Here is a 25,941-nt window from a genome sequence, read left to right on the forward strand (position 1 = left end):
GAAACGAAATTGAGTTATTTGTAGTGAGGTGTATGGACCTAGAGTCTGTCATAGAGGTTGAAGTAAGTCAGAAAGAGAAAAACAAATACCATAGGCTAACACATATATATGGAATCTAAAAAAAAAAAAAAGGGTTCTCATGAACCTAGGGGCAGGACAGGAATAAAGACACAGACGTAGAGAATGGACTTGAGGAAATGGTGAGGGGAAAGGGTAATCGGGGATGAAGTGAGAGGGTAGCATTAACAAATATACACTACCAAATGTAAAATAGATAGGTAGTGGGAAGCAGCTGCATGGCACAGGGAGATCAGCTCAGTGCTTTGAGACCACCTAGAGGGATGGGACAAGGAGGGTGGGAGGGAGACACAAGAGGAAGGGGATATGGGGATATACATATGCATATAGGTGATTCACTTTGTTATACAGCAAAAACTGACACAACACTGTAAAGCAATTATACTCCAATAAAGATGTTAGGGCTTCCCTGGTGGCGCAGTGGTTGAGAGTCCGCCTGCCGATGCAGGCGACACGGGTTCGTGCCCTAGTCTGGGAAGATCCCACATACTGCGGAATGGCTGGGCCCGTGAGCCATGGCCGCTGAGCCTGCGTGTCCGGAGCCTGTGCTCCGCAACGGGAGAGCCACAACAGTGAGAGGCCCGCGTACCGCAAAAAAAAAAATGTTAAAAAAAAAAAAGAATAAGTAGAAACTGCAAAAAAAAAAAAAAAAACTACAATGAAGTATCACCTCACACCAGTCAGAATGGCTATCATCAAAAAGTCTACAGATAATAAATGCTGGAGAGAGTGTAGAGAAAAGGGAACCCTTGTACACTGTTGATCGGAATGTAAACTGGTACAGCCACTACGGAAAACAGTATGGAGGTTCCTTAAAAAACTAAAAATAGAGCTACCATATGATCCAGCAATCCCATTCCTGGGTATATATCCAGAAAAACAAAAACTAATTCAAAAAGATATATGCACCCTAATGTTCATAGCATCACTATTTACAATAGTCAAGACATGGAAGCAACACCAGCGCCCATAATATATGTGTGTGTGTGTGTGTGTGTGTGTGTGTGTGTGTGTGTGTGTGTGTGTGTGTGTATATATATGTATATATAGGAATTTTAATCCACCATAAAGAATGAAATATTGTCATTTGCAGCGAACACAGATGGACCTAGAGAGTATTATGCCTAGTGAAATAAGTCAGACAGAGAAAGGCAAATACTGTATGACATCACTTATAAGTGGAATCTAAAAAATAATGCAAATGAATGTATATACAAAACAGAAACAGACTCACAAACATAGAAAACAAACTTATGCTTACCAAAGGGGAGGGGGGGAGGGGGAAATTTAGGAGTATGGGATTAACAGATACAAACTACTATACATAAAATAGATAAGCAACAAGGATTTACTGTATAGCACACAAAATTAGACCAGTATCCTATAATAACCTATAATGAAATAAAATCTGCAATAAAACTCAAAAAACAAAGCCTGAATCACTATCCTGTATACGTGAAACACAATATTGTAAATCAACTATACTTCAATTGAAAGAAAAAAAAACTTGTCTTCCCTTACAAATCTGTTCCTCCACTACTGTTCTTTCTAAAAAAGCTTTAGCGACAGACTGCAGACTTTTTGTCTCTTTCTCAGAAAAGCCTTTCTTCTCTGGTCACCGCCTACAGATCAGAAAAGGTCTCAGATATCTGCTGTTACGGAATCTTGTACTTCTCCTGCACAGCACTCATCACAACCCTCACTATAGATTATTTGTGTAACTGTTTGATGTGTGTCTTCCATGTGATCGCCTTGCTTCCCAATGCATCCCTCAACTTTTAGCACAGTGATTGTTGGCTCATTTTAGTTAATTTAAATGTTTGTTGAATAAATCCTTGAGGGGAGAGGGAAAAAAATTAAATCAATCAATCGATTGATTGATGGATCGATCCTTAGTGAGGTATATTTCATATATGATGAACTGTACATATTTGAAGTGTCCAGCCTGGTAAGTTTTAACAAATGTTTCCACCACTACTGAGGCAAACCCTTCTGACCCATGAGAATTTTCCAGTCTGGCTGGTGGGAATAAACCCTGTGGTGCCAGCCACGGTTCCCTGTAGTCCTTTCAGATGGTTCTCTCTTCAGCCTCAAGTAGTTTCCTCACAAGATTGCACTGATCAGTACTCAGCTGATTACTTTAGGAGGACCCTCTGCAGATCTCCAGGGTTCTCTCTGTGCAGCCCTCTCCCCTCCGGTACTCTGTCCTGACCTCTAGCTGCCTTGGTCTCTCCAGATGCTTAGCTCTGTTTCTTCAACTCAGGGAGCCTGCTGGTCTCTGCCTGGGTTCCCCCTCCCTGCACTGCAGCCTGGAAACGCTCTCAAAGCAGTAAGCTGAGACAATCACAGCGCTCATCTCATTTACTTCCTAATTCTCAGGGATCACTATCTTTTGTTGCCTGATGTCCAGTGTCCTAAAAACCACTGTTCGTATATTTTGTAATGAACAAAAACTGTTTCAGGTGGGAAGGTGAATCTAGTCTCTGATATTTCATCTGAACCAAAAGTCCTTCCACTGTTGTCTGCATGCCTCTGACCTACATGCCCAGGGGAGAAATCTTGGAGTCATCCTTTTTAAAAAAAAAAATTTATTTATTTGCCTGCATTGGGTCTTCGTTGCTGTGCGCGGGCTTCCCATTGTGGTGGCTTCTCTTGCTGTGGAGCGTGGGCTCTAGGTGTGCGCACTTCAGTAGTTGCAGCACGCGGGCTCAGCAGTTGTTGTGCACAGGCTTAGTTGCTCCATGGCACGTAGGATCTTCCCGGGCCAGGGATCGAACCCATGTCCCCTTCATTGGCAGGCGGATTCTTAACCACTGTGCCACCAGGGAAGCCCCTGGAGTCATCCTTGACACCTTCCTCCCCCTCCTCTCATCTTCCACAGCCAATGAATCAAGACTTATTCTTAGTCTTAAATCACTCTCAAATTCAAGGACTTCTCTCCCTGTCCACTATCAGTACCCTAGTTCTAGGCACCACAGTCTTGGCTATTGCAATGACCTCCTACTTAGTCTGTAGTTCTTCTCATGCCCCCCCTCCAAACCATTCTCCACATGGCCAAAACCTGAATATTGCTTGCCCATGCCCTTAACTGACTTGCTGGTGCTCTTAGAATAATGTCCAACATCCTTAACACAACTGAGAAGTTTTACATGATCAGTCTATTTCAGCAGTCACTGTCTGAGTTCCAGTCACATTTGCCTTCTTTCAGTTCTTCAAAGGCACCATGCTCCTTCCCACTACCATATTTCGATACTTCCTCTAGAAAGCTCATCTCCCTTCCCTTCACTCAGTTAATTTCTACTCATTCTTCATACCTAAATATCTTTTTTCTCAGGAGAACTATTCCTGCCCCACGTTGTACTTAGAAAAACTTAGTGGCAAATAATTATTTGTGTAATGCCTTATCTACTAGAATGTTAGCTCTATGACAGCAGGAACCATCTCTGTCTTATGTACTGTCAAGTCCTTGGTGCCTAGAACAGTACTGTGAAGATACACAACAAATATTTGCTGTATGAAAGTCAGATAATAGAAAATATATATATTGGTCTCTGCCCCTGGTTCCTGGCACAAAGCTCCTAAAATGCTTACAATTTCCTAAGAGTGTTAGACGCATCTTTTATTTTAATATTTGGTCTTCGACTCAATTCCTGACACTAAGTTCCTAAACCCCTTGGAATCTCCTGGGTGACGGCAGTATCTTTTGTTCTAATGAGGTGACTCTTGGTGTACTCCAGGATGGGGGCTGGTCAGCAGACAGACCAAGCTATGATTAGAATCTTGGGATTCTCAACCCCAACCTCCATTCTCCAGAGAGGAGAGAGGCTGGAAATGGAGTTAATAATGTCTCATGACTACATGATTGAAGCCTCCATAAGAAAGCTTCCAGGTTGGTGAACATGTAGAGTTGCTGGGAGTGTGACACGTCTGGAGAGGGCACGAAAGCTCCATGCCCCACGCCACATACCTGGATGTTCATCTGTATCCTTTATCATATCCTTTTATAATAAACTGGTAAACAGTAAGTAAGCTGTTTTCCTGAGTTCTGGGAGCTGCTCTAGCAAATTAATCAAACCTGAGGAGGGGATTGTGGGAACATCGATTTACAACCAAAGCACAGGTGGACTTATAGTTGGCATCTGATGGGGGGGGCACAGGGGAGTCCTGAGGGACCCAGCCCTCAATCTGTGGAATCTGATATGATCTCCAGGTAGATAGTGTCAGAATTGAGTTAAACTGTAGAACAACTAGCTGATGTCACAGAATTGCTTAGTTGAGGAACAAAAAACTCCCACACATCCAGTGTCATGTTGTGAGTGTGCTAGAGATGTGAGAGTAAAGGAGACACATGGGAGGAGTAACAGGGGGCCTTTCCTATACAAGAATTAAATACTATACCTTAAAATATAGAATTTTAATGCTGTAAGGATCTGAGAGGTCTTTAGCCCAACAACTTCATTTTTCAACTGAGGAAGCTGATGCCCAACATCACACAGCTAAATTCCTGATAAAGGTGCACTAGGCAATAGTAAAATCTAAAATTTATCAATAGCTTACTAGGTGTCACATACCATACTATGCATTTTTGTTTATTGAGGTGAATTCAAATTTTTAAAAGTGATTTTAAAGTGTACAATTCAATGGCATTTGGTATATTCACAATATTGTGCAACCACCACCTGTATCAAGTTACAAAACATTTTCATCACTCCCCCCCCCACCCGCAAAATACTCCTATATCCATTAAGCAGTCACTCCCCATTTTCCACTCTCTTTTGTCCCTGGCAACCACCAATCTGCTTTCTGTCTCTACGAATTTACATACCCATGATGTTTCATACAAATGGAATAATATGTGATCTTCTGTGTCTGGCTTCCATTATTTAGTATAATGTTTTTGAGATTCACCCACGTTGTAGCGTGTATCAGTACTACATTTTTATGGTTAAGTAATATTCTACTGTATGTATATACCATATTTTGTTTATCCATTCATCTGTTAATGGACATTTGAGTTTCTTTCCATCTTTTGGCTATCATGAATAGTACTGAATGAACATTTGTGTACAAGTATCTGTTTGAGTACTTGTCTTCAATTCTTTTGGGTATATACCTAGTAGTGGAATTGCTGGGTCATATGGCAATTCTCTGTTTAAGCTTTCAAGGAACCGCCAAACTTTCACAGTGGCCACACCATTTTACATTCCCACCAGCTATATATGAGAGTTCCAATTTCACCATATCCTTGCAAATACTTGTTATTTTCTATTATTATTATTATCATCATTACTATTACCATCTTAGTCGGTGTGAAGTGGTATCCCATTGTGGTTTTGATTTACATTTCCCTTATGACTAATGAAAGATGTTTAGCATCTTTTTATGTGCTTATCGGCCATTTGTATTTCTTCTTTGGAGAAATGTCCACTCAAGTCCTTTGCCCATTTTAAAACTGGGTTGTCTGTCTTTTTGTTGTTGAGATATAAGAGTTCTTTATATATTCTAGGTACTAGACCCTTATCAGATATATGATTTGCAAAAGTATTCTTTCAATACTGTATTATATATTTGAAAGCTGCTAAGAGAGCAGATCTTTAAAGTTCTCACCACTAGAAAAAATTTGTAACAATGTGTGATGACAGACTTACTGTAGTGATCATTATATTGTAACATGAAACTGTTACATGTCAATTATATCTCAATTTTTAAAAAGTTTTCTCCAATTCAATGGTTGCCTTTTCACTTTCTTGATGTTCTTTGATGAACAAAAGTTTTAAACTTTAATGAAATCCAATTTATCTATTTTTTCTTCTGTTGCTTGTGTTTTTGGTGCATATGTAAGAATTCATGGCTACATCCAAGGTCATGAAGATTCATACTAGGCATTTTATAATCATTGTCCAATTTAATCCTCTCAAGAACCCAATAAGTATTATTATTACCTTCATTTTACAGACAAGGAAAATGAGGCTCAGAGAGAGGAAACCTGTCAAGTTAGTATGTAGAAGAATAGGTCTGTTTCCAACGACCAGGATCTTATAATTTCCAAGTCAGTTTTTCTTTGCACACTCACAACATGGCAGCTTGTTTCCCCAAAAAGGGCATGATGGGGGACAAAACAGAAGTCATGGTCTTTTTGTAACTAAATCTCAGACGTAGCATTCCATTACTTTTGCTATCACTGATCCAGCCCACACTCAAGAGGAAAAGATCAAACAAAGGCATAAATAGAGGCTGCCTACCACACCAGGGTTCTGTTTTTTTTTTTTAAAGGTCAAGTCTTTTATTTATTTATTTATTTTTGGCTGCGTTGGGTCTTCGTTGCAGTGCGCGGGCTTCTCATTGTGGTGGCTTCTCTTGTTGTGGAGCACGGGCTCTAGGCGTGCGGGCTTCAGTAGTTGTGGCACGTGGGCTCCAGCAGTTGTGGCACGTGGGCTCAGTAGTTGTGGCACACGGGTTTAGTTGCTCTGCGGCATGTGGGATCTTTCCGGACCAGGGCTCGAACCCGTGTCCCCTGCATTGGCAGGCGGATTCTTAACCACTGTGCCACCAGGGAAGACCCTAGGGTTCTGTTTTAATGTTACACATCTTCCCTGGCTGATCTCCTTCCCACCTGTGGCTTTAACTAGAACCTACAAACTGATGATGTCCAAAACTCTACTTCCTGTGCTCCAGATTCATACATTCAACTATCTCCTGGGTATATCCACCTAGATAGCCTACACTTACACTTACAACTGAATTCCCCAATCTTTCTTCTCAAAGGTGCTCTTCTTCCTATATTTACTCAAGCCAGAAACTTGAGTCACTCTTGATTCCTCATTCTTACTGCCCAGAACTCCCTGACCCCAGTATATCCAATCAGTCACTAAGCCTTTCCATTCTACCACTCAGACTTCTAGAACCCATCCCTATTCTCCATTTTCACTGAGAAGTTAAAAGAAATCTAACTTGTCTCCCTGATACCATTTTTCTGTATTACCAATCCATCTTCTACCATGTTGGCAAAGTGAGCCTTTTAAGAAAGTAAATATGATTACATGCCTACTATGCTTAAAACTTCTCATATGCTGCCCATAATGATAACAACAGTTAATTTTTTTTTTTTTTTTTTTTTGCGATATGTGGGCCTCTCACTGTGTGGCCTCTCCCATCGCGGAGCACAGGCTCCGACGTGCAGGCTCAGTGGCCATGGCCCACAGGCCCAGCCGCTCCGCGGCATGTGGGATCTTCCCGGACTGGGGCACGAACCCGCGTCCCCCTCATCGGCAGGCGGACTCCCAACCACTGCGCCACCAGGGAAGCCCAACAGTTAATATTTATAAGCACCTATTAAGTGCCAATATTATGCTAAGGTTTTATAAATAATATTGTGTTAAATCATCAAAACAATACTCTAAGGTAACAGATCTCAAAGTGAATGGTCAGGAAACCTCTGGGGACCCTGGGATCACTAAGCCCCTTTGAGAGGGTCCCTGAGCTCAAAACTATACATATGATACTAAGATGCCTTTTTCACATATTCTCTCACAAGTGAACAGTGACGTTTTCTAGGGACTACCTAACAAAAGATAATCATAATATATTGAAAGAAGCAGCAGATATGAAAATCCAACTTTTTATCAATCCAAACATTACGGACATTTGAAAAATGTAAAAACTGCCACTCTTCTCAATATTTTTTGTTTGGAAAATAGTTATTCTTCATAAAAATATTTATGCTAACATGTAATGGGTTTATTCCTATTTTTAAATTAATTAGGGACTTCCCCAGTGGTGCAGTGGTTAAGAATCCTCCTGCCAATGCAGGGGACATGGGTTCAATCCCTGGTCTGGGAAGATCCCATATGCTGCGGAGCAACTAGGCCCGTGTGCCACAACTACTGAGCCTGCGCTCTAGAGCCCACGAGCCACAACTACTGTGCCCATGCGCCACAACTATTGAAGCTCACACACCCTAGAGGCCACGCACCGCAACTACTGAGCCCACGTGCACCATAACTACTGAAGCCCACGCACTCTAGGGCCCCCGTGCCGCAACTACTGAGCCCACGTGCTACAACTACTGAAGCCTGCACGCCTAGAGCCCGTGCTCCGCAACAAGAGAAGCCACCACAATGAGAAGCCCGCACACCACAACGACGAGTAGCACCTGCTCGCCACAATTACAGAAAGACCACGCGCAGCAATAAAGACCCAATGCAGCCAAAAATAAATAAAAAATAAAAAAGTAAATTAATATTTAAAATTTTTCTGTTTTAATTTCTGAAACAGTAAATATACATATAACCCACATAAACAAGAACTCTTTGGGGTCACCATTAATTTTTAAGAGTGTAAAGAAGTCCTGACACCAAAAAGTTTAATAATTACTGTTCTAAGGTTTTCATCTCCATTTCACAAATGAAGAAACTAGGGCTTAGAAAATTAAGTTACTTGCCTAAGTGGTAGATTGAGATTCATAATAAAGCTGTATGACTCCAGAACCCAAGCTCTTAATCACTATTTTGTCCTTTCCTATTAGCTATTTATCACCTGGTTCCTACTTACTTATCTTCAGGTAATTGTTCTTCCCCTTAGGTTATATTCAGGTCATCTCTTCTCTCCACTAGCCTTAGTTTCCTCAAACAGAGGTGGTTCTTAGGCTATAGTTTGAAAATGCAATTCCTATAAGTTAGTATACTATAATAAGATAGTATACTCTTCCAAAGCTTTCTTTAAACTGGACAGACTTAAGCTTTGCAACCTACCAATTATAGGTAAGATATAATTCCTTGGTTCTGGCCTCTTAAGAGGTTCTCTTCTCTGGCGGTCCAGTGGTTAGAACTCAGTGCTTTCACTGCCCAGGCCTGGGTTTAATCCCTGGTTGGGGAACTAAGATCCTGCAAGCTGGCAAGCTGCGCAATGAGCCAAAAAAAAGGAGTTTCTTCTTAAAAACAATCTCCCAAAATGTGCAACAATTATACTAATCTTCCAGTGGACATGTTCTGGATCCATGAAATAGGGACTTAAAGTCATTGCTCACATGTTTTACATTAGTTACAATATACTCATTTATACAAAGGGTCTATGAACTTTAAAAGAAAAATTATGCTGAACAGTAAGCCACTAAAAACTGTGTACAGTGCTAAAGCTGATTCCCTAAACCTTCACAACAAAGATGTCCAAACAAGCTCTTTTTCCTCAGGCTCTTTTTCCTTTTCTTTCTAGTTGACTGGGGAATTGGACACAGGTTCATTTTCACAAGATGTATCTCCAATCCCCATGAAGTTGTTGCCTTTTTTTTTTTTAATGTTTAAAACTATTCCTCAAAAGAAACCTATCTAGTGGGCTCAACTGTTTCTAAAATAATCCACTGCACAGGGTGGATTTCCCACTCCAGGTCAAACTGTTAGGTCTATAAGCGCAGCACTTAACTAAGTCATTAATAATCCAACTGAAATCAATGGCTCCAGTGTAATTTCCTGTGGTTTCCCCATCCCACCCAAACAAATTTTCTCTGTTCTAACAATTCTCCATTACTTAGATCTGCTGTTTCCATTTTATATTACCAATTCACTCTATATTTCTTATACCACTAGCCATAATGGTTTCCAAATACATACAAAAAGATCTGCCTTCTGTTTTTACAATCAAGTGAAGCAAGTTTTAATTACTAATTAACTAAAATCTTCCTCATTCTTTCTTTTCCTATGCTAAAATCATTATATGCATCAACTGTGTTGTTAGTTCATTATGCAAGTTCTTTTCTCATGTAGTGCCCAAGTCAGTGAACAGAGAAGACAGTTAAGATGCTTTGGTTTTTCAAGGAAAGTGGTTTTCCAAGGATTTGCAAATGACAAATGGTAACACATATAAAAATGCATCACTCAACAAGATTGTCAGGAAACTTACACATCAAATCAGGAAACCAGTGAGCTGAGGAAGACATACCTTCACTTCCTCTATTTGAATTTTTTCATTCAATAGCAATAATGATATTCTGATATTCCCAAGGGGGAGAAGAAGTGAGAGAAGAAAAGAACTAGCCAGCCCAAGTTACACTAGTAATTTACTATTTATTTCTAAAATACTACAGCTTTGACATTATCACAACCTAAATTAAAATGACAGGGGTGGCATTAACAAAAAAGGAAAATATTGCCAAACTAAAATTCAAAATTTCTGTTTAAATTAGAGAAATCTGAATATGGATTGCATATCAGATAATCATATTGTATTATGTTAAATTTCTTCAGTGTGTTAACTGTATTGTAGATGTGTAGGAGAATGTCCTTGTCCTTAAGAAATAATGCTTAAGTATTTATGAAGTGTCATGGTGTCTGCAGCTAGTTCTCAAACAGCTCAAGAATAAAACAATAAAATTTAAAATTAAATATATATAGATAAAGCCAATGTGACAAATGTTAACAACTGATAAACAAGTAGAGGGTACACAAGTAGTTATTGTACTATTCTTGAAACTTTTTAAAGAGATTTAAAACTTGACAAAACATAAATTTAAGAGAAAAAACAATCTTTGGTTCATTAAAATACACCATTAAGAAGGTGAAAAGGTAAGCCACAGAGTGGGGTAAGATATTTGCAATTTACATAACTGACAAAGGATGCATATCAGAGACATATAAAGAACACTTGCAAATCAATTAAATTGACAATCCAGTTTTTAAAGAAGGGCAAGAGATACCAATAAGCACTTCACAAAACAGGTTATCCAAATGTTTAGTAAACATGAAAAAGCAATCTCATCAGTCACTAGGGAAATGAAAATTAAAACTACATTGAGATACCATTCTATCTATTTTAATAGCTAGATATTAATAGACTGAGAATGTATCTGTTGGTAACAACATAGAACAAATGAAATTGCCTGTGGGCTTGTAAATTGGTATAACCACTTTGGAAAACTGTTTGGAACTATCTACTAAAGCTAGATAGTTATCCACACACACATCCACAACCTAGCAATTCTGCTCCTAGTTATATACACAACAAAAATGCGTGTACCATAAAAAGACATATACCAAGAATGCTCATAGTATTTACTTGTAATAGGCAAAAGCTGGAAATAGTCCAAATGTCCATTATTAGAATGAAAAAATTAATCACATTGTATTCTTACAATGATACACCACACAGCAATGAAAATAAGCAAATGACTGTTAAAGACAATGACATGGATGAATGTCATAATCAAAATGCTGAGCAAAAGAAGCCAGAAACAAAAGAGTATACAGTTTGTGATGCCATTTATATAAAGCTCAAAAACAAGCAAAACTCTTTTATGATATTATAAGTCACAATAGTGCTTGCCTTTGGGCAAAGGGCAGGTAATGACTGAGAGGGGTATGAAGGAGGTATTATATATAGGAAAGGTTCTATTTCTTGATCTCTTCTGGGTGTGGTTATATGGGAGTGTTTTTATGAAAATTCATTGAGCTGTACCTTATAATTTGTGTACTTTTCTCTATGTATATTATAATTCCATTTGAAAACTTTATTAAAGAACAAAAAGATGATGGAACAGTGGAATATTTTTATATCCTGAATCTGAAGTCTTATTTTAGTTCTTTTCTCTTTGTATTCTGTATCCAAAACTTCACCCTGTCAAATTCAACTATCCTCTCAAAGGATTCTTCACTATTACCCAACCAATTTTAAATGTATTCTCCTATACTAGAGTCAATCAAATGTAACAGTTCTTCCTTTAAAAATATCATTCATTTTTACATTATATTTCTCAAATCTTTTTCAGTTACACCAAACATTGGCAGCTTTTGCCAAGCTTTTAATTTAGACTTACTGGTTAGAGATACTTCCCTTCTAGATACAAAAAGTCAATATTTTTCTAGATTTCCTACAGCAAAGTGCTCTGTCATCACCTATAAATTCTCATGCAATATCCTCACCCTCCCAGATCATATTTCTGACACAAAACAGTATTACGAACTACGAAAAAAAAGAAAAGAAACTGATATTACATTTAAAACAAAAAAACACTCTTCATTTTGTTGAAATCTCTAGATGTCAAAAACTAAATGAATAAACAAACCAAAAAAAATCAGAAAATGTCAGTTTACTTCCTCAGGAGCAGAAACAGTCATTCTTACACCCAAAGCCTGGAAAGAAACTCAACTCACATGCATACCTACTGCAATTATTTCGTTCTCCTCTCCTCTTCGTCATAACAAAGCTATATATTCCAAGCCAAAAGGAAAAAAAATTATTAGGTCCATTTTACTTCTTGACCAAACAGCTGCAATTCCATTTAAGACTAACATACATTCTAAATGGTTCTTTGCGCCTACTGAGTAGTTAATACTAGAGTTCAGTTCTCCAGCTACAGGGAAGAATGGCTGGAAACATAAAGCTGGACAAAATCTTGGCCAAGGTTTGTTTATGAAAAGATGCCTCTTTTGCCAACTAAATCATCTCTTGCCCCTGACTTAACAGCTTACCATTCCTTTTGTTCCCAAACTTCTGGAAGGACATGCTAAGGATTGGAAATGAAGTATCATTAACTTTCACTTTGCTATTCATCACTTGCTTAAAATGATCAATTGTTGTTAATGGATCTAGTCATTTTTATTTAGAAACAGTCCATAAAAGAGTTTAAAATTTTAACTGTGCAGGATATTAGAAGATAGATCTTTCAAGTAACTATAATTTTGTTTCTAGAATGGGACATAATTTTTCTTTATTTTTTTAGATAGCTTTCCCCTATTCAGAATAGAATGTAACCATTGTTGATGATTTAGAAATTTCAGAAAAAATTTTTTTTCTAAATCACTCAAGATAGCCATTAAAACATACTGGTATCTTTCCTTCCAGTCATTTGTCTACACCCATGCTCTCAAAACAAAACAAAAAAGAGAAAAAAGAAAAGGAAGGAAAAAAACCTGCTGACTTGTGTTCTGCAGTTTTTCATTTGCATTTCCACTTGCAATTATCCTTACATATAATGAGCATTCTTCTGTCCTTAAATGCTCCTTATTGCTTTAACAAGATTTTTAATGGCTATACTGTCTTCTACTGTATAAATAAACTATAATTCACTTGGTTATTCAATGTTGACTTTAAATTCTTTCACTATGTACATCCCCTTACCTATTATACATTTTGTAGAACTACGCAGAATGCTACTTTGAAACCAACCCCGAACAAATTAATTTAAGCCCTGCCTGCTTACCTCCATCCTTCTCCTCCCCACCCCCAAATCAGAAGAGAATAAAACACCCCAAGCATTTTACGGTAAAATCCTCTTTGTGTGTAAAACCATTTCAGAGGCAATGTTGGGTTTATGAAATAACTTGACTAATGGATAAAAGATATGAATGCTTATAAGCCTTAAAGGTAATTTGAGGCTTTGTGTATCCTAATTTGTTAACCAAGGGAAAAATGAGAAATAATGGCATGTTTTTTTCCCCATTATTGTAATACATTTTTAAAAACAAAATACTTAAGACTAAGTTGACAATTTCTAATTATAAGGAATACCCCTAATCCCTTCAAAGTGGGATTTCTAGATTTTATACTGCATTACTACCTAAATAGGATGCCATGCTAATGACTATGGTGAGATGGTATGGTAATGCATAAAACAAAGAAAACAACTGGTACTTGAGAAATGCAGATTACAACACTGCCCATACGGTGCTTTTGAATCAAGTTTGCTGGCTTTATTTTTCAGGTTAAAATAATTTAAATTATATTTTCTTCAATTCCAGTCCTTGTTAACAGAGATGATCAAGAAACATGAAAAAAGTTCATTTTTACAAGTGAAGAAATGAACATAAAAACAAGATATTAATATTCTGCCTATCAAGTTGCCAATGACTTTAAAAAATTATAATACTTGGTGTTAGCAAGGAGGTAGGGGTAGGAAGGGCCTTTCTGGAAGACAATTTGGCAGTATACTTCCTTCTCAATTAGAGATCCCACAAATCTCCAACTACATGTAAAATTCAGTCTTCACTCATAGGAAGACTTAACCCTGGCGCTGATATAATCCAAATGTTGCTGTTAATTAATAGATGCGTCAACATGAAATATTTTGGGCCAATTATAGTTATTCAAATGTAAACTACTGAAATTTTTTTCTAGTTAACAAAGATTTGGATGTCTACCATATACAAAGGCCATAACAATTTCCTGAATAGCTATAGGTAGCTAACTGAATGAAAAAGAACTACTGTGGAAGAAAACTATGTGAACGTAATTTATTCAACTGAGAGGCTTAATGATCTGCCAAAGCTTATAGGAACCCCCAAAATCCATTTCTGAAGTTATGAATATCCTATTTCACACACTCATTTCCCTGAGAAAACAAATAACTATCTAAAACATTACATGTTACCTAGGTGATGTGACTAGACAAAAGCATTGTTTTCATCCTATTAATAACACCAACCTATACAAATGGCTTGTACTTATTTCTAAAACAATTCAGATGCCTGCCTACTAAGGGACATGTAAAAGAATTAGGTGATTTTTTTAGTGTAACCAAATCTCTCTCCTCTTTCTGACTTCCCTGTCATTAAGCAGGCTCAAAACATCATGGTAAACTCTAATCACAGTTTACCCCCTAAGATTCATCCAGACAGTTTACCTACCTAGTCCTGAAAATGATATACCTGAAACATCTACTGTTGGTATGCTTCTTTCCATTATCACTGCCACCATTCATTCAAGCCCTCAATTCTTCTTGCTGGACTCACAGTCCTTGCTAGCTTCCAGCCTCCTGTCTCTACCATTACATTCTGTCCTATGCATGATGCCTCTTAAAGGTGTGTGACTTCCCTACTCAGAAATTTTCAGTGGTAGAATTTTTAATGACACAGAAAAATACTTAAGATAGAATGAATGGGAAAAAAAGCATAGGCAAAAACTATACACATACACTATAGCCTCGGTTATGTTAAAAAGCATGTCTGTGTATACATATGGGAACAAGAAAAAATGTAAACACACACATCCCTACATAAAGAGAAAAGGGAGGGCCAGGAAACACATCAAATGTTAACAGTAGTTATCTCTTACTTGTAAGGCTATGGTCATTTCTACTTTCTTCTTTATAATAAACAGATTTGTGGTAAAGTGTCTTTTAGTAAATAAAATATCTCTACAAACCATCTATAATGAAAATATAGTTAATGTTATAGCCATTAAAATACTTTTTAAAGAATATTTCACATGCTCCCCATTACCTATGTCTAATTCCTCACCCCCAAGAGTACAAGGCCCTCCTCAGTCCAGCCCCCATCTCCCTACTCTTATTCCTTATGACCTCTAATATAAACTGGGCTCCTTAAAGGCCAGATTAAATCACTCATACTGTTCCTTGAGCTGTTCTTTCAAACTTCCTTGCTCCAAATGTTCACTCCACCTGGAATATGGTCCCTTCCCATTTCCATCCATCAAAAACCTGTGTTGTTTAAGGTCTATTTTCAATGATCTAGAAATAGCAAATACTACCACACCCCTTTCCCTGGTCCACAGCAGACAACACTAATTGACTTATCTGAATCAAGATTCCTCAAAATCCTCAATTCAGCAGCCCTAGGAAATCCTTACTAATCAATCTACATTGACATACAAAATGAAACTTATCTGCCATTCCTCTAGCAATCTAATGTAATTGCCTCTTCTCCCGTATCCCAAAAGTTCTTAGTACTCTATGGAGCTTATCTCCTCTACCTTCCATTCAGAATCAATTACTTGGGGCTTCCCTGATGGCGCAGTGGTTGAGAGTCCGCCGAGGTTTGTGCCTCAGTCCGGGAAGATCCCACATGCCGCGGAGCAGTTAGGCCCGTGAGCCACGGTCGCGGAGCCTGTGCTCCGCAACGGGAGAGGCCACAACAGTGAGAGGCCCGAGTACCGCAAAAAAAAAAAAAAAAGGAATCATTTACTTAATTGTCTTATCTCCCTTTCCTACTAGACTTTAATCTGCACAAGGGCAGTAATTATGTCTTATTCATCTTCATATCCCCTACAGAACCTTGTAGGAAGTAGGCACTCAAACAGTTGCTGAATTGAACACTTCCTTCTTTTGCTATTATCTCATCACTCAAAATGGCTAAGTATTTGAAAGCTTTATTTTTGTTTATAAATTTATTTATTTACTTTTGGCTGCACTGGGTCTTCGTTGCTGCACACGGGCTTTCTCTAGTTGTGGTGAGTGGGGGTTTACTCTTCACTGCGGTACGCGGGCTTCTCATTGCGGTGGCTTCTCTTGTTGTGGAGCACAGGCTCTAAGCGCACGGGCTTCAGTAGTTGTGGCTTGCAGGCTCCAGAGCTCAGGCTCAGTAGTTGTGGCACACGGGCTTAGTTGCTCTGCAGCATGTGGGATCTTCCCGGACCAGGCTTCGAACCCGTGTTCCCTGCACTGGCAGGCGGATTCTCAACCACTGCACCACCAGGGAAGTCCCTGAAAGCTTTATTTTAAAACAATTAAATTCTTCTTGAAAATCTAAGCTTATTTCATCAATTTTAGCTAACATTCCTATTTTAATTTAATAAGGCATTGTCTGATACCACTTGATAACCAGGAGAGTCAAAGGACAGAACAAGATAAACTGAGATGAGAGAGCTGAACCCATTCTGAGGGTCTTACACCCAGGTATGGAAGCTATTGAATTAAACTACCACGTTTTTGGTTTTCTCTACCCATCTCCTTCATCAAAAGCAAAATGTTATTTCTGACAACAGGGAAACAGAGCATCAAAAATACACATTGCTTAAGAAGGGAATTTTTGGGCTTCCCTGGTGACGCAGTGGTTGAGAGTCCGCCTGCCGATACAGGGGACACGGGTTCGTGCCCCGGTCCGGGAAGATCCCACATGCCACAGAGTGGCTAGGCCCGTGAACCATGGCCGCTGAGCCTGCGCGTCCGGAGCCTGTGCTCCGCAACCAGAGAGGCCCCAACAGTGAGAGGCCCACGTACCGCAAAAAAAAAAAAAACAAAAAAAAAACAAACAAAAAGGGAATTTTTTTTTTAATGTGGAGAGATGAAAAGGAAAAATAAAAAGTTAAAAATCAAGTAAGGCATCAACAAAGTTAGGCAAGTAGTCCAGTAAAGACATAAGAATTTGTACCTAAATCAGAAACCCAGTTCAAGAGATATGGGTAGAGGAAAAGCCAGAAGTACAGTAAGACTCATACTGCCATCTAGAGGTTAAAGGCTAGTGAAAAATCATTTTTCTCCTCAATCAATCAAGTACAGTTAATTTAACTTTTAACTATTATAGATAGAGGTACAGGCTTTGTAAAGTAAGCCAGTCAAAGAAGTCTGATGTCAGGCCACAAAGAAGAATATCCAGGGTGTAAGAGTCCCACCTATTCTCTCCCTGCCCTCCTTCACAGATTAAAATAAGAAATTAAAAGAGCTAACGGTTCTTTACAATTTTCTCTATATGGGAAACAATTTCTAACTACTACAAATGGTCACTTTTTCAAAAACCACATACCTAGATGGTGGAGAAGTCTACTTTACCACAGTCTAGCTTGGAAGCAGAAGTTTTTCTTTGGTACCACCACCAAAGAAAGTTGTACCAGGGAATTGGTCCAGTGCCTAGGGCTCTGAACTTCCACTGCAGGGAGTGAGGGTTCCATCCCTGGTTGGGGAACTAGGATCCTGCATGCTCCGCCACAGGGACAAAAAATAAATAAAAAAGAAAGAAAAGAAAAGAGGGGCTTCCCTGGTGGCGCAGTGGTTGAGAGTCTGCCTGCCGATGCAGGGGACATGGGTTCGTGCCCCGGTTTTGGGAGGATCCCACATGCCGCGGAGCGGCTGGGCCCGTGAGCCATGGCCGGTGAGCCTGCGCATCCGGAGCCTGTACTCCGCAACGGGAAAGGCCACGGCAGTGAGAGGCCCACATACCGAAAAAAAAAAAAAGAAGAGAAAAGAGAAAGGGAGGAAAGAAGGAAGGAAGTTGTACCAAATAATTTCTGGTACAGACAACTTCATCAGTGTAGACTACAGGGATGACATAGGTTTTAATGGGGAAGTCTCAACCTTTTTTACAATAAAATGCTGCTTTTTAAAAACTGGTAAGTGATTAAATTTAGCCAAATAATAGTCCTACCGAAACAGCTAAATGAACATACAGGATTAAATGATAAATTAGCAGAAGCAACTACTTATATCAAAATAAGCTAAATTTCTTAAAGCTTTTTTAGACAGTAATATACTCAGTGTGATCTTATTTACTTAATAACTTTTACCAATCTTTTCTTTATAATACAAGGTAATTTCAAACCAGTACAAGTAAATGAGTATAAATCAAATTGAGATTTTTATTATATGGTATATGGTGAAGTGTAATCAACAACAAATGCATCAGATTCAACCTCTTCATGATAAAAACACGCAACAAAGTAAGAATAAAAGATAACATCCTCAGGGAGTTCTTTGGCAGTCCAGTGGTTAGGACTCCATGCTTTCACTGCCATGGCACGAGTTCAATCCCTGGTCAGGGAAATAAGATCCCACAAGCCTCACAGTGCAGCCAAAAAAAAAGGATAACATCCTCAAACTGACAAAGGGCATGTACAAAAAACCTAATATCAGACTTAGTGCTTTCTCCCTAAGATCAGGAGGAACACAAGAATGTCCACTCTTGCCACTTCTATTTAACACTGTACTGGAATTTCTAGCCAGGGCAATTAGGCAAAAATTAAAAAAAGAAAAAAAAAGGAAAGGAAAAGAGAAAAGAAAGAAAGAAGGGAGGGAGGAAGAAAGGAAGGAAGGGCTGGATGATTGGAAATGAAGAAGTAAAATACCTCTATTTGCATATGACATAATTCTGTATAGAGAAAATCTTAAGTAATCTACTAAAACACAATTAGAACTAATAAATGAGTTCAGTAAAGTTGCAGGATATAAGATCAATATACAAAAATTAATTGCATTTCTCTACAGTAGCAATGAGCAAACTGAAAATGAAATTAAGAAAACAATTCCATTTATAATAGCATCAAAAAATTAAAATACTTAGGAATAAATTTTAACAAATTAAGTGTAAAACTTATACTTTGAAAACTACAAAACATTGTTCAAAGAAATTAAAGGAGACCTGAATAAACAGAAAGACATACCACTTTCATGAATCACCTTAATTTCATTAAGATGGCAATACTCCCCAAACTGATCTACAGATTCAATGCAATCCTTACCAAAATCCCAGCTGACCTCGTTGCAACAACTGACAAGTTAAAATTCCTATGGAAATTCATCGGATCCAGAATAGCCAAAAACAAATCTTGAAAAAGAAGAACGAAGTTGGAAAACTCACACATTCCAATTTCAAAACTTATTACAAAGTTACAGTAATCAAGACAGTGAGGGACTGGCATAAGGACAGAAATATAGGTCAATGGAATAGAACTGAGAATCCAGAAATAAACCCTCATGTTTGTGGTCAATTGATTTTTAACAAAAATGCCAAGACAATTCAATGGGAAGGGAATAGTCTTTTCAACAAATGGTGCTGAAACAACTGGATATCCACACTCAGAAGAATGAATTGGGATCCCTACTTCACAATATATATAAAAAATTAATCTAAAATGGATCAAATACCTATAAGAGCTAAGAATAAAACTCTTAGAAGAAAGCACAGGCATAAATCTTTAGGACCTTAAATTAGGAAACGGTATCTTAGGTATGACATCAAAATGTAACCAACAAAAGAAATAACTGATAAATTGGACTTCATCAAAATTAAACTTTTGTGTCCCAAAGAATACCATCCAGAAAGTAAGAAGACAACCCACAGAATGTAAGAAAACCTTTTGCAAATTATATATTGAATAAGTGACCTGTTTCTAGAATAAAGAACTCACATAACTCAATAATAAAAATACAAATAATCCAATTTTAAAATGGGCAAACGATCTGAATACAGGTCTCTAAAGAAGATATACAACTAGCCAATAAGCACATGAAAACATGCTCAATATCACTAGTTATTAGGCAAATGCAAATCCAAACCACAATGAGATATCACTTCTCATAATATATCCACTAGGATGGATTATGTAATAATTTTTAAAAAACAAATAATAAGTATTGGCAAGGTGTTGAGAAATTGGAACCTTCATACACTGCTGGTGGGAATGTTAAATGGTGCAGAGTCAGTATTGAAAATAGTCTGACAGTTCCTCCAAAGGTTAGATGTAGAGTTACCATATGACCCAGAAATTCCACTCCTAGTTATAAGCTAAAGAGAACGAAAACATATGTCCACATAAATACCTGTACATGAATGCTCACAGCAGCATTACTCACACTAGCTGAATAGAGGAAATAACCCAAATGTCCACCAACTAGTGGATAAACATAATGTGAATAACTGGTAGATAAATAGATCTATACAGTAGAATATTATTCAATCCTAAAAATGAAATGAAGTATTGATACATGTTACAACATAGATGAACAATGAAAACACTATGTTAAGTGAAAGAAACCAGTCACAGAAGACCATATATTATATGACTCCATTTATATGAAATGTCCACAGTAGAAATTCATAGACACAGAAAGCATATCCTTGGTGGCCTAGGCCTATGGAGTTTGGGGGAAAATGAGGAGTGACTGCTAATGGGTACAGAATTTCTTTGAGGGGTGATGAATATGTTCTAAAATTGATTGTGGTGATGGCTGCACAACTCTGAATATACCCAAAATCATTGAATTGCACACTATTAATAAATGAATTGCAGGGTATGTGAATTACATACCAGTAAAGCTATTATAAAAAAAGGAAAAAGAAGAAATGCATCAGAACCCCAAGCTTTAGCCCTAGTTTCAAATGGCACGGTCTTCTGCTTTCCCAATCATCACATCCTATTTAAAAATATCTTGAATATAGCCAGTAAGTAGGTCATCTGCATAACTACTACAAGGTTTGCAGCTTTCAAAGACGGGGGAAACCTTTTTTAAAAAAGGACAAAAACTGTTGAGAATCAGTATTCAGTAGGATTTACTGGGTTCAATGGGTCTTAGGAATAAAACAAGGTACGTTCTGTTGCAACTTAACATGACTAAATCAGGATCATGCCCAGATCATAATAGCAATGGAGTAGGGGTCAGGTAGAAGATAAAACCAAACCATTACCAACAAGCTTCACACTATCTTTACTATGGGTGGTTGATCATCCACTGTCATAAGAGAAAAATTCCAGACATTATGAGAACTTCAAATGTTACTTCTCATCACTAAAACACAGACTATCCAGAAAAAGAACAATTTCTAGACGCTTCCACTTTTTCAGTTTTAAGTCAGTGGATTTCATTTTAAAAATCTGTCATTTCGGGACTTCCCTGGTGGCCCAGTGGTTAAGAATCCGCCTGCCAACGCAGGGGACCACAGGTTTGATCCCTGGTCCAGGAAGATCTCACATGCCGTGGAGCAACTAAGCCCGTGTGCCACAACTACTGAGCCTGAGCTCTAGAGCCCGCAAGCCACAACTACTGAGCGCATGCTCCACAGCTACTGAAGCCCGCGTGCCTAGAGCCCCTGCTCCACAACAAGAGAAGCCACTGCAATGAGAAGCCCGCACACCGCAAAGAAGAGTAGCCCCTGCTCGCAGCAACTAGAAAAAACCTGCGCGCAGCAATGAAGACCCAATGCAGCCAAAAATAAAAATATATATACATAATAAAATAAATTTTTTTAATCTGTCATTTCATCTAAAGGCATCAAGCAGTTGATCATGCATTCAATCAGCAAATACACATTGCATGTTTACCATATGCCAGGTACTCTGTGGGCTACAAAGACAGCCCCAAAATATGATTCTCACCTTAAAGAGTTACAATTAATCCAAGAGATAAGACACGTACCAAAAATCTCCCAGAATGATAAAATGAAACAAACGAACTGCTCTAGGAGCAATTTGGGAGGCCAAGAAAGCGATTTCACTTTCCAGATCAGGTATAAAAAGGAAAGGCTGATAAAAGAGGTAGATTCTGGCTGAATAATGAAGGACAAATAAAAGTCCTAATATTAGAAATAGGTCAGGGAGGGTTTTCTGAGAAAAAGGAATAGCATGAATAGAATTAAGAAGATGGGGGAGTGTTCCGGGAAGAATATTTCAAATGAGGACAATGCATGGTGTTCTGGTAGAGGAGAAGTAAGAAGGCTAGACATTAGGCTTGGCCCCGAGTGAAGAGGATTCTGAATGCCATGCTAAGGAATCTGAATTTTATCATATGGGTAATGAAGTACTACTAATGACTTAAGAGCAAAGGACAAACAGAAGCAAATGGTACTTTGGAAAAATTAACCTGTTAGTGGTAAAAAAGATGGACTGATATGAGGTAGTTGAAAGGCAGGGAGGGCAGTTAGAAGGTGACTACAATAGTTTCAGTAAACAGGAAGGACACTGAACTCAGATGGAAGTAACAGAAATGGAATTCTTTATATGGTAAGGCAGTTTTTTTATATTTTTCATGGGAATTTCACATAAATTAACTGCCCAAATCAAGTCAGAGGGCCCCAATCATGAAAAGCTATAAATACCTATACAAAACATTATTGCATTCCAAAATCTGCACACCAAAAGAGTTGTCTGAGACATAAAAATGTACCAAATCAAAGGGCAGGGTTCATCTTCCAAAAGACACAATCTAGTTACTATCAGCCCTAGAAGGTTCACATTATCTCTATACTAACATTTAACAATGCTCCAGGGAAGTGACAAACAATCTTGTTTTGAGGACAAATATTTTTTGCATTTTTTTCTTTCCATCATCTTTATCAGTGCAGATATTTGCATGAAAACAGGATCACTGGTCCTTGGGGATTCATCAGTTCCTATTGCTTATTTTTCATCCATGTCATCCTCTCAATTAATGCAGGAAAGAGGATTGAGAGAGACTTCGAAACACCAGATTAGGGTGTCAAGTAAATGTCAACCCCTAGAGTAGATGAATAATCTGTAAGGACAAAAAAAAGATCTTGTTTTTATGCAAATACACTATATACAATAAAACAAAGAGTTTGTATCCAAGAAGTCCACTACGTATCAATGTGATTCTTTCCAACTCTAAATTTAAAAACTATTTTCTGTATGTCAGCTAATTGTTATGATTGGGGAAAATAACAATCAGTAGCAAAGCACTGCTACAGAAGTTGAAAGAAGGTTGAATTTTGAACTAGAAAATAATTTTGAAAACTCTCAGCTGTGCTCATGGAACTCGTCTGGCAGAATTTTGGTTCCATGCTTAAGGTGACTAAGCTAGGTGACTTCAAACCCCTACCTCCAAAGCCTTAAGTTTCAGAAATATAAATACTTAAAAATAATAATGATTTTAACTGTGTGGATTAAAAACTGAAACAAACCACACCAAGTTTTTGATTCTGTGGAAAGACATTAACACAGATTTATTGATGCTCAGAGAACCGACTCATTATTCTAAAAACTGATAAAGAGAAAGAATCATTCATCCAGTAAGAACAGCTTGCAAGGTAATAAATAATACATAGTCGATAAGATAAAGTTCTTTACAGAAAAATTCTAGCTAATAAGAAGGAATGACAGAATTAGTGTATTACCATTTCGCAACCTATAATAAAATAGTGAATTTAGGCAGTTTTCAAAGGCTGCTAAAACTCTGGGTGTAAGGCTGATGAAGAATTTTACAATGAATAATAGATGAGGCTAGCAATACCTTTATCAATGAATTAATCTTAACATCACAAAGAGAGACAAGCAGACACGATGTACCCTTCTATAGGATGTATACAACACCATTTATGAAATACTCTTGCCAAATTGAAAATAAAAATAAAAATCAATCCTGTATTTGTGTGAGCTTCTAGATCTAGTTACTGGGAAATAAAAAGGGATAGATGGACATATGAAGCACTACCACAGGGATGTAAGCAAAAAAATCCAGAATGTGGAAAATTCTACAGAACAAATAACAATAAATGGCAAAGGATAATAAACGGGAGGTGGAACTCTGACAGATTAAAAGAGACTTAAGAAACATATCAAATACAGTACCTTATTTAAATCCTGATTCAAACCAATCAACTATATAAAGACAATTATGAGTCAACCAAGAAATCTGAATCCTGATTGGCTATCTGATGATATTAAGCAAGTATATTAAAATTTTTTAGGCACAATAATGGAATTGCAGAGAGAGAGAATAATGGATTGAGAGAGACAGAGAAAGAGAGAGTCCTTGTCTTTTGGACTCACATATGAAGTTATTTGGTAGTGAGACGATATGATGCCTGAGATTTGCTTTTAAGTAATTATGTAGGTTGGTATAAGTGCAACAGATTGGCCATATGCTAACTATTGAAGCCAAGTCATAAGTATATGAGGTCAATATTCTAGTCTCTCTCCTTTGGTATATGTTTAAAATTTTCCATAATAAAAAGTGGGGAAAAAATACTTCATTATCTTTCTCAGTAGGAAAATAGAAAAAGAAAAACTAATCAGAGGAAATTTAGTAATTTTATCTACTACAAACTAGAGACAACACTGTTGAAAAACACATTTGGTAATATAGCATCTTCTTTATATAATGAGCATAAAACTTTATTTCATAAGAAAAATTGACACAGAGATAAAGGATTGATCGCTGTGATCATTACAGCATGTATTATCCAGAGCTAAAAACAGAATCAAGTTCTATACTGTACAAGCCTCGCATTCATGAATTTAATAATCACAGGGTTTTCATTATAAACCCTTGAGGTCCATGACATACACGGTAATCAGTAATTTTGCCAAGACATAAACGTTAATCACGAGAAATAAATGACTAGTACACAGGGGAGTTAGGTAACAATGAGTGAACCTAGCAGACCACCTAGCAACCATACCTCAAAGCAGTTTTTTGTTCTCTGCTCCTTGATTCATGAAGTGATTAAAAAATGTTTTCTTGGTAAAAGAATGTCACCTGCTAATGACAGTAATGGAAATAAAGAAAATATAAAGAGGACTAAGGAAGTGTTGTCTATTAGTCAAAAATTAGAAGTTTTAAATTATATTTTAAAGTGAAATGTTGAATTTGGTAGTAAAATCAATGATGTGGACAAATCCACTACATGCTCTATAAACAAGAGAAACAATTTGTGAAACTATTGTTGGGATTGTACTAATCAGTACAAAACTTGCAGTTCTGAAGAAAGTTATAAGCTATAGTAGCCTCTCAAAATTGTTCATTTATGAAGGTCTCTGGAGGTATCTATCCAAGGAGAACAAAGTTCTAACCACTCTAATTATGTTGAGTATTTCTTTCAATTACAAAATGAAAATTTTCTACAATTCCTTTTCCAGTTTTATAATGAATACAGTATGGAAAGAGATATAGTTTCTAAAGAAATAATTTTAAACTAAAAGAATGGACAGCAGACAGGAATAGATGAGAACTTTAAAAGCATTACTCATGCTAGCAGATTATGTTCTTGGTCTGTTATATAACCCTTCCTTTGGGGAAGAAATCCTCCCCTATTGCATTCCACATGATTTGAGTCAGACTAACCATTCCAACCTGCCTCTGCAGCCAGGCCCCAGGCCTGGCCCATCTCGGTGCTCTTTGCTACTTGGCCAAAGGACTGGTTCCAGGATAGATATGTGAGCCAAGATGGAACAGTCAGAGTCCTCCCCAGGACCTTTCTTCTGGAATGTTCAGAAAAGATGTTCTTTCCTTTGGGATTACAAGATTTAAAGACATGAACTGGAGTTCCTACTGGCCACCTTCCCCAGTGCTAGATCAAAGAAGAATAATAACTCACGAGTGAAGCAGAGCTTTGAGATGCAAAACTCAAAAAGTAAGAACAAGAGCACATTCCAAAGACATTATTAAGAGTCATGGATCTGGGGAGGGATGGACTG

The 25,941-nt window shown here is 37.7% G+C and overlaps 1 protein-coding gene across 6 annotated transcripts in view; it reads right to left on the reverse strand.

The window, feature by feature from the left end:
* LIN52 (lin-52 DREAM MuvB core complex component) overlaps nucleotides 1–25,941 on the reverse strand; it is a 120,407-nt gene that overhangs the window by 80,748 nt on the left and 13,718 nt on the right. The window contains exons 6-7 of one of the 6 annotated variants that reach the window (XR_009518316.1): nucleotides 25,589–25,753; nucleotides 22,989–23,020 (exon numbers count right to left, since the gene is read on the reverse strand). The exons of 3 other annotated variants lie outside the window; for them this stretch is intronic. Coding sequence is in view for 2 of the 3 variants with exons in the window: in XM_060004209.1 (XP_059860192.1) it covers nucleotides 22,977–23,020 (44 nt within the window). In the remaining variant the exon portion in view is untranslated. 2 more of the 6 variants (XM_060004209.1, XM_060004211.1) reach the window with 2 other exon arrangements.

This window comes from Delphinus delphis, chromosome 2 (genome assembly GCF_949987515.2).
Source record: "Delphinus delphis chromosome 2, mDelDel1.2, whole genome shotgun sequence".
In the NCBI taxonomy this organism is placed as follows: domain Eukaryota; kingdom Metazoa; phylum Chordata; class Mammalia; order Artiodactyla; family Delphinidae; genus Delphinus; species Delphinus delphis.